The following is a 12597-nucleotide window of genomic DNA, read 5'->3' as shown; positions in this document are numbered from 1 at the left end:
GCGCCAGAATATGTGCTGCCAGGCATACAACAACGCGAGTAAATTCGTGATTGCTCAAAAATGAAACGACACAAAACAAATAAACTCATTTGAGTGCTAAAATTAAAAGTTAATTTTGACCGAGTATACTCGTCTGGTTCTAAAAAGATACATGTGCGATGCATGAGTAAACTTGGAAAATTTTTATGAATTTGTATTCTACACATGGGAATACAAATGACTATGAAAAGAACAGAATTTTTTTTATTTCTATGAAATTAAGTGACGAGGAGGGTATGAGGTGGTTGTGAGATGTGCTAAAAAACAACAGCTAAATAGTTCCTTAAGTCACGCACCAAAAATCATTTTTTGGTTTTTGTATAATTGTATGAAGTGGTTGATGATTTCATCTTCCTTGGCTCCAAAATAAATCGAGATGGTGACTGCACTCCAGAAATAAGACGGCGGATAGTACTAGGCAGAGAGGTAATGGTCAGCATGAGCAGGGTCTGGAAGTGTAGAGACATCAGACTCGCTACCAAATGCAGATTGGTGAATGCAGTTGTCTTCCCAATGGCAACAAATGGATGCAAGACCTGGACACTAAAGAAAGCTGACCAGAAGAGAATTAATGCATTCGAGCTTTGGTGTTGGAGAAGACTTTTACGGATTCCATGGACAGCGAGGCTCACCAATGGAGAAGTTCTTAAGCAGATCAGGCCGAAAATGTCACTAGAAGCTAGGATCACCAAGTATAGATTGGCATATTTCGGTCATATTATATGGAGAAAATCCCTGGAGAAGGACATCATGCTCGGAATGGGTAGTGGCAAGAGAGGAAGAGGCCGACCAAGAACCTGCTGGCTTGATACCATCAAGAGGGATACCAGAATAGACATAGCCAATCTGAAAGAAGCGGTCCAGGATAGAACTGTCTGGAGGACACTGATCCAATGAGTGACCGAGAGTCGACTTCGACTGAGCGGATAGATAGATAGTATGTGTAGAACACAAATTCACAAAAATTTTCTGAAAATTGCAAAAAATAGAAAAGGTATAAGGAGTTATATGGTGTGTGTAAAGCAGAATTCCACCAAATTTTAAAATCTAATAAATTTTAGATCATACAAATATTCCATGTGATTAAAATATATGTAGGTGCAGACATGGCTGAGTGGTTAAGAAGCTTGCTTTGCAATCACATGGTTTCAGGTTCAGTCTCATTGTGCAATACATTAGAAGTGTTTTCTACTATAGGCCTGGGCTGACTAATGCTTTGGGAATGAATTTGGTAGATGGAAACTGTGTGGAAGCCCATCATGTGTGCATGTGTGTGTGTATGTATATATATATATATATATATATATATATCATCATCATCATCATTATCGTTTAACGTCCGCTTTCCATGCTAGCATGGGTTGGACGGTTCAACTGGGGTCTGGGGAGCCCGAAGGCTGCACCAGGCCAGTCAGATCTGGCAGTGTTTCTACAGCTGGATGCCCTTCCTAACGCCAACCACTCCGAGAGTGTAGTGGGTGATTTTATGTGCCACCGACACAGGTGCCAGACGAGGCTGGCGAACGGCCACGCTCGGATGGTGTTTTTATGTGCCACCGACACAGGTGCCAGACGAGGCTGGCAGACGGCCACGCTCGGATGGTGTTTTTATGTGCCACCGACACAGGTGCCAGACGAGGCTGGCAGACGGCCACGCTCGGACGGTGTTTGTTACGTGCCCACAGCACGGAGGCCAGTCGATGCGGTACTGGCTACGGTCCCATTCGGATGGTTTTCTTATGTGCCACCGGCACTGGTACCACAAGGATACAAATTCCATTGATGTTCATCTATTTTGATTTGGTTTGACTTGATTCGATTTGACTTGCCTCAACAGGTCTTCACAAGTGTCACAAGCAGGAAGGTATGCACAGGCGGACTGACTACGCCCCAGGTAGGGGCCACGGGTTATGGCTTCACTAGTCTTGCCGGGTCTTCTCACGCACAGCATACTTCCATAGGTCTCGGTCTCTGGTCATTTCCATGGTGAGACCTAATGTTCGAAGGTCGTGCTTCACCACCTCGTCCCAGGTTTTCCTGGGTCTACCTCTTCCACGGGTTCCCTCAACTGCTAGGGATTGGCACTTTCTCACACTCCTATCTTCATCCATTCTCGCCACATGACCATACCATCGCAATCGTCTCTCTTGCACGCAACAACTGATGCTTCTTAGGTACAACATTTCTCTTAGGGAACTAACACTCTGTCGAGTAAGTACACTGACATTACACATCCATCGGAGCATACTGGCTTCATTCCTCATGAGCTTACGCATGTCCTCAGCAGTCACGGCCCATGTTTCACTGCCATGTAGCATGGCAGTTCGAACACATGCATCATACAGTCTGCCCTTTACTCTGAGCGAGAGGCCTTTAGTCACCAGCAGAGGTAAGAGCTCCCTAAACTTTGCCCAGGCTATTCTTATTCTAGCAGTTACACTCTCAGCGCACCCACCCCCACTACTGACTTGGTCACCTAGATAACGGAAGCTATCAACTACTTCTAATTTTTCCCCCTGGAAAGTGACGGAAGTTGTTTTCTGCAGATTTTCGGAGGTCAATGCTCCCGAGCATCTGCCACATATAAAGACTGTCTTCCCAGTTAGCCTACCTTTGACATTGCTGCACCTCTTATGTGTCCATAGCTTACACTGGGTACATCTTATAGAGTTTCTACCTACACCTTTTCTACAGATCGAGCAGGGCCATCTTCCTGAGGACATTTGTGGATTGCCTACCTTTCTACTTATTAGTACTTTGGTTTTAGCTAGGTTGACTCTAAGGCCCCTCGATTCTAAACCCTCCTTCCACACCTGGAACTTCTCCTCCAGTTCTGATAGTGACTCAGCAATTAGAGCGAGGTCGTCAGCATAGAGGAGCTCCCAGAGGCAACCTGTCTTGAATTCCTCTGTTATTGCCTGGAGGACTATGATAAATAGGAGGGGGCTGAGTACTGAACCCTGGTGGACCCCAACCTCTACTTTGAATTCTTCTGTGTACATGTTGCCAACCCTAACCTTGCTTACGGCATCTCTGTACATGGCTTGCACAGCCCTCACCAGCCATTCATCTATCCCTAGTTTCCTCATTGACCACCAGATGAGGGATCGGGGGACCCTATCAAAGGCTTTCTCCATGTCAACGAAAGCCAGGTACAGGGGCCTATCTTTGGCTAGGTATTTCTCCTGCACAAACCCAAACTGCATCTCATCTAAACTAACTCTCTCTCTAATTTGTTGGGCTATGACCCTCTCCGTAACCTTCATTACCTGATCCAACAGCTTGATACCTCTGTAATTATTTGTATCTAGGGCATCACCTTTACCTTTGTAGCAGTTGACTAGTACGCTGCTACACCAGTCATTGGGTATGACTCCTTCATGTATCACCTGATTAACTATACGGGTGACTAGGCTATAGCCGACACTGCCAGATATTTTGAGCATCTCTGCAGTAATTCCTGATGGGCCTGGGGCTTTCCCTGTCTTCATGCTTCTAATTGCCTTAGCTACCACGGAACTATCAACTCGGATAGCTGGTCCCTCTGTTGGGTCAACATTCGGCAGACTCTCTTTATCCCATTCATTTTCTTTATTCAGCAACCTTTCATAGTGGCATCTCCAAACCTCTCTCTTTGCTTCCTCATTTAGCGCAAGTGAACCATCATCCATGCGAACACACTTCTCTCCTACCACATCACGATTCTCTCTCACACACTGTCTTGCAACACGAAATACCTCAAGTCTTTCATCCTCACAGCGCAGAACATTGGCAAATTTTTTCTTATCCGCTTCCCCTCTGGCTAAATAAACCTGTCTCCTAGCTTCCCTTCTGGCTGTCTGATACAATTCCCTGCTACCACCGTTCTTCCAGTCCTTCCAAGCTTGTCTCTTTTGTCTAATAGCCCTGTCAACCACAGTGTTCCACCACCATGTTACTCTGGGTTGAGACGGTACTTTGCTCCATCCACAGATCTGGTCAGTGGCTGTCAGCAGATTGTCCCGTAGAAATCTCCAGTTGTCTTCCACATTAAGTGAAGCTATATCCCCTTCTATTTCGTCAAAGGCTTCGAGTAGTATGTCTCTAAATCTCTGTCCATTTGCAGGATCTTTAAGCTTCCAGACCCTTCTCCTCCAAGCAGGTCTTCTTCTGGGCAACCATTTAGCTCTGATCCTAAAGTCGCTAACTACTAATCTATGTTGAGGAGTGCATTCTTCGCCTGGAAAGGTTTTGGCATTTATAATCAGCCCTCTTTCCCTTTTTCTGGCAAGGATGTAGTCAATCTGGCTGGTGTGTCTGCCAGAACGGTAGGTGATTAGGTGAGAGGAGAGTTTCCTGAAGTTGGTATTGCAGACCATAAGGTCATTTGCATCGCAGAACTCCAGCAGCCTGGTTCCCTCCTCATTACGAGAGCCAAAACCATAGCCTCCATGGATGCCATGGAAGCCCCCGACATGTCCATTGAAATCACCTGCCACGAAGAGAAGGTCACTGTCATTTGTCAACGAGGTAGTTCGCAATAGGGTGTCATAGAATTGGTCTTTTTGTCCTTCCGGTAGCCCTGGCTGAGGGGCATATGCCGAGATGATGGTAACTGTCCTGTGGTGAAGAACTAATCTAATTTTAATTACTCTGTCACTTACTCTGACTACCTCAATTACCTTACCTACCCATTTCTCTGCAAGAAGTATACCCATGCCCCCGACCCCGTCAGTGTTCCCTGCCCAGAAAATCTTGTACCTGTGTTCCTTGCCTGTGAGGAGCCTAGCGGAACCTCCTCTCCACCTTACTTCCTGGATACAACATACATCCACACGTCTCCGTTCAAGCAGCTCTACAATCTCTCCAGACCTACCTTTCAATGTGCCAACATTGAGTGTGCCAACTCTGAGGGTGTGGGAGGTGTGGGCATCTGAGACCCTGGGATGAGGGGCAGCCGTGTCATATATATATATATATATATATATATATATATATATAGGGAGAGTTTATGAAAAAAACAACAAAAGACAAAGACAGGTGGTGTACAAAACAAAGAGATGTATTAGTATAACGCTCAGGAAAAGAAAAAGTCTTTTACGTTTCGAGCCTACGCTCTTCTACAGAAAGGGACACAGAAAACAAGGAGAGAAAAAAGATATATATATATATATATATATATATATCTTAATGTATGCATGTGTGCAAGTAGTATAAAAATGCATGCTCTTTTCTTTCTAAAATGACACAGTAACTCTTAAAACGGAGTACCAGTAGAAAAATATGACAAGTTCTTAAAGATTCAAAAATAAATATTAAATAATGAAAACCACAGTTAAATTGTCTTTTCACAATGTATTTGCATTAAGCATGATATACAGATGACTATTTTAATCTAATACCACTTCTGTTGCTCACAGTGGAATTTTATTTAGTTGCATGGATTTTGTTGCAATTATCCGTGCAACAAAATCACTGTGTCAGTGGCAATAGATTTTGTCTTAGCATACTGTTAGTAGTGGATAAATGCTACTGACAAAGTGCAAAGAAACAGAAATGCGAATCTAGTATTGTCACCATTGTTGTTGGATGATTTTTCACCGTTATTAATATATTTTCTGTGTTTTTAAATGCAATTTGTCATAATAGATATCTCCAGATGAATACTGCAGTTAACTTGCCTTTTGCAATGTATTTGCATTAAATATAATTAAGTATGATACACAGATAGCTGTATGTATGTGTGTGTGTGTGTGTGTGTGATTATGTTTGTACTCTTAACTCCCAACACCTGACAACTGATGTTGGATTTTTTCTCTCCATAACTTAGTGGTTTGCCGAAAGAGACCAATACAATAAGTGCCAATCTTCAAAAAATAAATAAGTACCGCAGTCAGTTGGCTCAACTAAATCCTTCAAGGTGGTGCCATAGCATGGCTGCAATCCAATGAATGAAACATGTAAAATATATATCCGTGGGGAACTCAAATCACAGAATGTACTATTTTACTGGTTTTTAATCTTTGAGCTGTACCCATGCTGCAGTAACATCTATAAGAAATTTAGCTGAATATAAATTGCATGAATGGCTACCACATGGTATTTTTGTTTGATGCACTTATTTACCAGCCATCCCTTATTTACATATATATATGGTTTAGTGGTTAGGGTGTTGCACTCATGATCGAGCGATTGTGATTTCAAATCCTAGACATTGTGTTCTTGGGCAAACGCTTCATTTTGAGTTACTCTGCAATTTCTTCTATATCTGCACAAACATCTGATCACTATAAAATGAATCATTTGTGCAGGTTGGTTTGCAAAGGCTGAATGTTCATACATCATTTTTGATGGGTGAGTCCATTGTATGTGTGTGTATGTGTGTATGTATCACTTTCTCTCTCTACAGACACCTCAATGGACCCAGAGAAGATGAGGCCCTTCAGCTCTTTAGCTGCTCATCCAAGACAAGTTAACTCCAGGCAAATCCTGCATCCTGAGAAGTACTGGGCTTGTGGTATATATTGCACCAGACTAATAAAAAGTTTGAAGAAAGAGAGAGCAGGAATGGCTCTGCAAGAAATATGCCCAGTATTCATTGTGCAAGTTGATTGGTAAACAAAGACACCAGCTCCAACACCACCACACTTACTTTATGAATCTAGTGACAATAGGGAAAGAGGCAACAGGAAGACAGGTAGAGGATGTCTTCAGCTTTGACTCTATACACAGGTAGCCATAAGGTTGTCATGTTTCTGTATCTTGCTGAATCCTCATTTGTTGAAGTAGTAGGAGAGTCCATAATGCATGTATTATGTGTGTACGTGTGTGTATTGTTTCTGCATGTCTTCACACTCGTACCATTTGAATGAAAATGGCAACACTTATTTAATTCTCTTGTGAACACAAACCTTGCAGCTTGGCAGTTACAATAGTTTCGACATGTGAAATGCAGTGGAGTCAAAATAATTTGCTTGAAAAGTAAGGGTTAGCAACAGGAAGAAATATATTTAAATTTATTTACCTTTTCACTAACTACATGAGCCCAAAAACAATGCCTGTTCACAAGTCTTGTGATACATACTACAATTTCATTTGTCAGTAGTTCAGATTCTAGAGAAAATTCTCTATAAATATGGATCAGACGAGCGGTTTCTTTCTGGAAACTTATGATAGAATCCTGATCACTTGCTGTAGTGTTTTCTGGAAAAGATATAACCCAAAAGTGAAATTAACCCTTTTGTTATTATATTTCTGTTGACATACTTGGCCTCTGTTTCAATTAATTTCCAAAACAATGAAAAATTTAGTAAAGTAACTTGTCACTATTGAGTTGGTATTTGGAACATAAATGTGAAATCTTGATGGAAGCTTTAAATTTAGATCACTTTAAAACAGGCTGTTTGTACTATAGAATTATGGGCGATCTCTGGCAGTTTGGTATTAAAAGGGTCAAACTGCAAATACTAAGTTTATTTGATATAATTTGTAATAACTAATATGCTAATGTGAAGGGAAGTTTATTAGTAGAAATAATGTAATGCTGGAATAAATTGATTTCTCTTATTTGTTTTCTCTGTCTTTATTCAGAGTTCAATTCCTGTTTGAGATAATTTTACATTCCATGTCACAGGGATGAACCAATAATACGTAAGGTTTTATTCAACTGTTTCTCTCTTGCAAATGTTTGTCTAGTACACAGTCAAAAGAAATCATTATTAAGTAATGAGTTAGCAGAATTATTAGAACATCGGAATAGTTGCAGTGTGGTGTTTGATCTGAATCCTTACGTTTTGTGTTCAAATCCTGCTGATGTCAACTTTGACTTTTATCTCTCTCAATAAAATAAAGTACCAGTCAAATACCAAGGTTGATGATATTGACTAGCTCCCTCCCTTCAAAACTGCTGGCTTTGTGCCTAAATCAGAAACACTTAACCCCTTGCTTGTCTTGTGTATCACATGTGATACACTGGTCATATTTCTCTAGTGTCCAATCTCCTTATGATACACACTCCCACTTTTGTTCAATCACCTGAGTAACTTGAAACTTATGAAAGGAAAGCTTTATATAACTCAATGTATGAAACAAGGGCTAACTAAAAGTTTGAAAGCAAAATTTAACAACCATTTTCTATGCTGGCGTGGGTTGGATGGTTTGACAGGAGCTGGCTAGGTAGAAGACTACGCCAGGCTTCACTGTCCAATTTGGCACAGTTTTTACAGTGGGATGCCCTTCCAAACACCAGCCACTTTACAATGTGGAGTGGATGCTTTTTATGCATCACCAGCACTGGTGGAGCTACCAAGTAATTCGCAAGACAAAGATCCTTTAAGAGGTGGGGCATTAGAGGAAGTGGCCTTGTGCTGGGTGAAGAGAGGTTAGAGTGTGACAGGGACAGAAACAGGTGTCTTGCTGTAGAATTCTAAAAGTCAATGAATTCTTTTGAAATCCCTTGTTTAGCAAGTACTACAAAAAAAAAAATTTTAAATATACAGGAGTGGCTGTGTGGTAAGTAGCTTGCTTACCAACCACATGGTTCCAGGTTCATTCCCACTGCATGGCATCTTGGGCAAGTGGATTTTGTAGATGGAAACTGAAGGAAGCACGTCGTATATATGCATATATATATATTTAAAAACAGAATGACTTGCTTCGAGACTTGCATTCGGTATGATATGTTTATTTTGGTAGTTTTGATTTTAAGAGTCCCTCCTAGCGTGCAGCATTTATGTGTAATAATGCCCTCTATATAATATAAATATATTCAAGTGGAAAAAATTTACAGATTTTTTTTCTCTTATGAGGTTTTTCACGCTAACTACTTGATAATTTCTTATGAAGATTTTATCCTATTTTAAAATTATATATATATGTATGTGTGTGTATATGTTTGTGTGTCTGTGTTTGTCCCCCCAACATTGCTTGACAACCGATGGTGGTGTGTTTATGTCCCTGTAACTTAGTGGTTCAGCAAAAGAGACTGATAGAATAAGTACTAGGCTTACAAAGAATAAGTCCTGGGGTTGATTAGCTCGACTAAAAGGCGGTGTCCAGCATGGCCGCAGTCAAATGACTGAAACAGGTAAAAGAGTACATTCAGCAGTTTTGATAAGCATATTCAACTGATTTGATACCAACCCACCAGGGATTGCTCTTGGGCCTATGATATAAAACTTCTCGTTTTAAAATGATCAAAATTTCATCAAACACCAGCTTAATAATGGCAAAGTTATTTAATTAAATTCATTGTTATTCTCAAAATTAATTGAAGCAAAGGCAGCGTATTTCAACAAAAAAACAAAAACAAAACAAACAAAAGAACGGGGTTAAATGCAAAATTAAATAAACCAGAAAATTTGAACAAGGAAGTATTTATATTTCTTGTTTTTTTTAAAGCTGAAGGCTGCAGTAAAGCCTAAAGAAAGAGTAGTTACAATTATCTATACTTATTGATTGAAGACTGATGACTTGAGGAGGAAACAAAATAATCTGGTTGATGAAAAAACTAGCCAAGATTATCATAGGAAATTATCCAAAATTTCAGCAACAATAAATTATGTACTGTTTTCTAATTTTAGACATTTAGCAATATGTTAGATCACATTATATTGATGAAATCCTTTCTTTGCTTGATCATAAATCTATTCACATATTTTTAGATTAAGGTAGCAAGCAGGCAGAATTGTTAGCATGTCCGACAAAATATTTAGCAGCATTTCTTCTGATTCATTACATTCTGAGTTCAAATTTCCTCTGCCCTTAAAATTGCTGGTATTGTGCCACAATTACTCTTTTTTACACTTTTACTTGTTTCAGTCATATGACTGTGGCCATGCTGGAGTACCGCCTTTAGTCGAGCAAATCGAACCCAGGGCTTATTCTTTGTAAGCCTAGTACTTATTCTATCGGCCTCTTTTGCCGAACCGCTAAGTTACGGGGATGTAAACAAACCAGCACCGGTTGTCAAGCGATGTTGGGGGGACAAACACAGACACAAAAACATACACACATATATATATATATATACATATATACGACGGGCTTCTTTCAGTTTCTGTCTACCAAATCCACTCACAAGGCTTTGGTTGGCCCGAGGCTATAGTAGAAAAAGAAAATTAAGATTATAAATTTTCCATGCAAATTTTTTACTGAAATTTGATTCAATTTATCAAAATTTTCTAGTTGAAAATTTTTTTTAATTCTTAGTTTTGCTTGCTATAATTTAGTAATACAATAAATGTTATTACCTTGAACTTCCTCGACAGATCCTGAACTATTTGAAAAGTTATCGTTAGTGAGTATTGCTTCAACATAAGGCGAGGAAACAAGCAAAACATGACCTTTATATGTTGACTTGTCAAATTTCTTTATAGCTCTCTTCAAGTCAAAAGTGTTCCAAAAATATATAAAACTTTGAGTGCTTTAAAATAAAAATAAAAACATTATACTTATACATATATACATAAAATAAAATGAATAAATGAACTGAGGTATTTCAGATTGCAAGACAATGATGTCATAGGAGAGAAATGTGGCCACATGGATGATGGTGCACTTGTTTTTAATGAGTCTGCAAAGAAAGAGGCTTGGAGATGCCATTATGAAAGACTGCTGAACATGGAGAATGAATGGGAGGAGAGTCTGCCAAATGTTGACCCAACTGAGGGACAAGCTATCTGAATTGACAGTACCCTGGTAGATAGAGCAATTAAGGATACGAAGACGGGGAAGGCCCTCGGTCCTTCAGGAATCACAACTGAGATACTTAAAATATCTGGCAGTGTGGGTTATGGTCTAGTCACTCATATTGTAAATCAGGTGGTACATGAAGTAGTCATACCCAATGACTGGTGTAGCAGCATCATAGTCAACTGCAACAAAGGTAAAGGTGATGCCTTAGATAGAAATAATTACAGAGGTATCAAATTGCTGGATCAGGTGGTGAAAGTTGTGGAGAGAGTCATAGTCCAAGTAATCTGGGAGAGAATTAGTCTAGATGAGATGCAGCTTGGCTTTGCACTAGGGAGAAGCATCACTGATGCTATATTTCTGGTAAATCAACTGCAGGAGAAATACTTAGTCTAAGATAAACCTCTGTAATTGGCTTTTGTTGACTTCGAGAAAGCTTTTGACAGAGTCCCTTGGAACTAGGGATAGACAAGTGGTTGGTGAGAGCTGTACAAGCCTTGTACAGGGACACTACCAGTATGGTGAGGGTGGGCAATGAGTACAGCAAAGAATTCAGAGTACAAGTAGGGGTTCACTAAGGATTGGTGTTCGGCCCCCTCTTGTTCATCATATTCCTCCAGGCAATAACAGAGGAATTCAAGACAGGCTACCCCTAAGTGCTTCTCTATGCTGATGACCTTGCTCTTAAAGCTGAATCACTACCTGAACTAGAGAAATTCCAGGTATGGAAACAAGGTCTAGAATCAAAGGGCTTTAGATTTAACTTGGCAAAAACGAAAGTCATAGTAAGTAGGAAGGCAAACAAATCACAAACCCCCTCAGGTAGATGGCTCTGCTCAATCTGTAGAAAGGGTGTAGGTAGAAACTCCATAAGATGCACCCAGTATAAGCTTTGGACACACAAAAGGTGCAGCAACATCAAAGGAAGGTTAACAGAGAAACTAACTTTTGTATGTGGAAGTTCCACTGGCATAATAAATGATTAACATGTGTGGAAAATAGATTCCATCAACTGCCAGGAGATCAAGCTAGAGGTAGTAGATAGCTTCCAGTATCTAGGCCACCAGGTTAGCAGTGGAGGTGGTTGTTCCGAGAGCATAACTGTGAGAATAAGATTAGGATGTGCAAAGTTCAGAGAGCTCCTACCCCTGCTGGCAACAAAGGGCCTCTATCTCAGAGTGAAAGGCAGATTGTAATGGAAAGCTTTGTTGTACCACAGATTGGCATTATTTCAAGCCAGCCGTCTTTTTTTGCGCAAACTGCACGTGCATTTTTCTAGCGTACACGTAGTATCGATTGCAACAGCTAATGTACTTGCGCATACAAATGCACGTTCCCACGGCTTTAGCGATCGCATTCTCACCTGGAATCGATTTTTGTAATTTTTTCAAGACTTATATACGCCCTGATACCGTCGGTATCTACATATCAAATTTGAGCGCAATCAGATGGAGGATGCCCGAGATCCTAGAAGACACACACACACACATATATATATATATAAACAAGAAAATATATATAATACAGACAGGAAAACAGAATTCAAAACATGATCATACACATATTTTTCTTTAACTGGCAGACATTACAATGTGATGCATGAGGACAGAGTTTTGCACATTAACAATTATAAAACTGGTTTCAAATTAGTGGGACTTGCCAAATATTATATATATATATAACCATATCTTAGTCAGTCAGTGGAAGGACTTCACTACCTCATATGTTCTTAAAATTTAAATCCACATCTTTGTCTGTATATCTACCTTCTCTATAATGTTGCCACTTGATTTGAAAATTTTTGTATTAATGGAAAACCTCTATAATTGACATCTTAAATCTGTTGTAATACTTACAACATTTAATAAAATGATGTAGTACGTAACG

General features: G+C 40.0%; 1 protein-coding gene across 1 annotated transcript in view; it reads right to left on the bottom strand.

The window, feature by feature from the left end:
• LOC118763904 overlaps positions 1-12597 on the bottom strand; it is a 39509-nt gene that overhangs the window by 8707 nt on the left and 18205 nt on the right. The window contains exons 8-9 of the mRNA XM_036503859.1: positions 10269-10441; positions 7043-7221 (exon numbers count right to left, since the gene is read on the bottom strand). Of these exons, the coding sequence (XP_036359752.1) occupies positions 7043-7221; positions 10269-10441 (352 nt within the window). The remainder of the gene's footprint in view (positions 1-7042; positions 7222-10268; positions 10442-12597) is intronic.

Source organism: Octopus sinensis, linkage group LG6 (genome assembly GCF_006345805.1).
Source record: "Octopus sinensis linkage group LG6, ASM634580v1, whole genome shotgun sequence".
NCBI classification, from domain to species: Eukaryota; Metazoa; Mollusca; class Cephalopoda; order Octopoda; family Octopodidae; genus Octopus; species Octopus sinensis.
Note: the sequence above shows the minus strand (reverse complement) of the source record. Positions and strands in the feature narration are given on the sequence as shown.